The 2117-nt window shown below is 56.0% G+C and overlaps 1 protein-coding gene across 1 annotated transcript; it reads left to right on the forward strand.

The window, feature by feature from the left end:
• The first annotated feature begins 756 nt into the window (after positions 1-756).
• LOC136510112 (uncharacterized) lies at positions 757-1838 on the forward strand. The gene is made up of 2 exons (XM_066504678.1): positions 757-828; positions 1023-1838. The coding sequence occupies exons 1-2, from the start codon at positions 784-786 to the stop codon at positions 1482-1484; spliced, it is 507 nt and encodes a 168-aa protein (XP_066360775.1). The 5' UTR covers positions 757-783; the 3' UTR covers positions 1485-1838.
• Positions 1839-2117: the final 279 nt, after the last annotated feature.

Consider the following 2117-nt stretch of genomic DNA (forward strand, 5'->3'; position numbering starts at 1 on the left):
CCGCTCACAGGCGCGCGATTTCGACAACCCGCTGCTCTATCGATCCATGCATGCATCCGGTCCACACCCATCCTCGTCCAGGGCTCCAGGCTGCTCCAACTGGACGTATGCAAATGGCAGCAGAGAGCTGATGATCGAAGCTGCAGGTTACAAGCGTGTACGTCAGTGTTCATGTGCAACGACGACAGATAATCACTCTCCTCAGGTAGATACTAGCTAGTAGTCTAGTAGATAGGTTTCGGGGAAGCCTGATGGATCATCGATCGCAAAGATCTACATCGTGGCGTTGCACTTTACCGGCAAATAAAGGAGCAAAGATCTGTAGATCAAAGCGAACAGGATATTTTGATCCCGTGGGGGAAGAGATGCACTTTTGGGGTAACAATCTCCTGGCCCTAGTTGCTCGAGCGTCAGGAGGTTCTTCCTCCCCCTTTTCCGCCGCACGCGCACACATGATTTGCAGGAGAGAGATGAGCCGATTTTCCTGTGATACTACTCTGATACTGTGGGCGGGACCTAACCCTAGTCTGCCGCCGGCGCCGCGCCTATAAATAGGCCCCCGGGGAGGGGAGGCGTCGCCACCCATAGCCGGCCAGCCCGTGTGCACGACAGTGCACAAGTAGGTGTGGGTGATAGCCTGGCTACTACCCGTGCGCAGAAGTGACTGACTGATCGGTCAGGCTAACTACCTGCTTCTTCTTGCGGTTAGCTAGCCCACAGGACAGTGTAACAGTCGGTTAAAAGAGGCTTCGACGGCAGAGGCCGTTCCGTCGTTGCTCAACAATGCCGTGGCGTCTAGCTAGCAGACAGACGGAGTCCGCCCCCACGGTAATGATCGCCACCCTTCATCTGCTAGCTAGCAGCTGAGATGCCTGATCGATCGAGATCGACCGACCTTTACACGGCCGGACTGCTAGCTTTATGTATGCATACATGCATGATCGTATCACCACCGCACCAAGCAACTAATTAAGCAGGTGGTTGGTTTGTCGTACTGACCTGGACGAGGTTTTTCTCTGCAGCGTTGGGGCTCGTCGGAGGGCGGGGACCCGGCGGTGGACGGCGTCGTCGTCGGCGTGGAGGCGCAGAGCGTGCGGTGCGAGTGCTGCGGGATGGCGGAGGAGTGCACGCCCACGTACATCGGGCGCGTCCGGGAGCGGTTCCAGGGGAAGTGGGTGTGCGGGCTGTGCTCCGAGGCCGTCAAGGAGCGGCAGGCGCGGGAACCCGCGCTCACCGTGGGCGGCGCCGTGGCAGCGCACGCCGCCATGTGCGAGCGCTTCAACTCCACCGTCCGCCTCAACCCCAAGCTGTCCCTCGCCAGCTCCATGCGCGACATCGCGCGCAAGAGCAGCATGCACCGGAGCCGGAGGAACAGCGTCGACGGCGGTGACGGCGGCGGCGGGGGCGCCACCGCCACGCCGCCGTCCGCCTGCGGCGGCGACAAGCTCAGCCGCGCCAACTGCTGCGCGCTCCCATACGTCTGACACTGGAGAGCGCGACCGCGTAGTACGTTCGCTCGACCTCGACGGCGGCATGCTCTGCATGCACTGCTCCCTGCTAGTTTGGGTTGGGAGGCCATTATACATGCATGGCGCATGCATATATATAGCCGAACGTAGTATATAAGTGCTGTATATACGTACTTGCAGTACCACTATCACGCGGCCTGCATGCTGCCAACAGGACGTACGCATCATCATATATTCAGGTCAGCTACTAGTAGGTAGCATGCACACATCCATGCATGCTACCAGAAGGATGCAGCATCATCAGAGATCAGATCTTCAGGTCGTTGTTAGCTAGTACTCCGTACGGAGTAGTACGTATACTTGGCTATAGTTGTACCAGTAGGTAGCATGCATACATCCATCCACACTGTACTACTGTTATATTGTACTCTAGGTACTGTGTTGTACGTATATATACTGTTGGATATATTATGGGCTTGGCCCGTATAATATTTAATAAATCAAATAAAATTTTATGATCCGTAACATTAAGCGTCGTATGGTTTAATACCGTACGAGATTTTGACTGAACGTTGACTCCGCTTATTTGGTTGAAAATTATCCATCTTAATTGAGAAAAGGACACGGGAGTGCCACACGCGCGCGCGC

This window comes from Miscanthus floridulus, chromosome 16 (assembly GCF_019320115.1).
Source record: "Miscanthus floridulus cultivar M001 chromosome 16, ASM1932011v1, whole genome shotgun sequence".
Lineage (NCBI taxonomy): Eukaryota > Viridiplantae > Streptophyta > Magnoliopsida > Poales > Poaceae > Miscanthus > Miscanthus floridulus.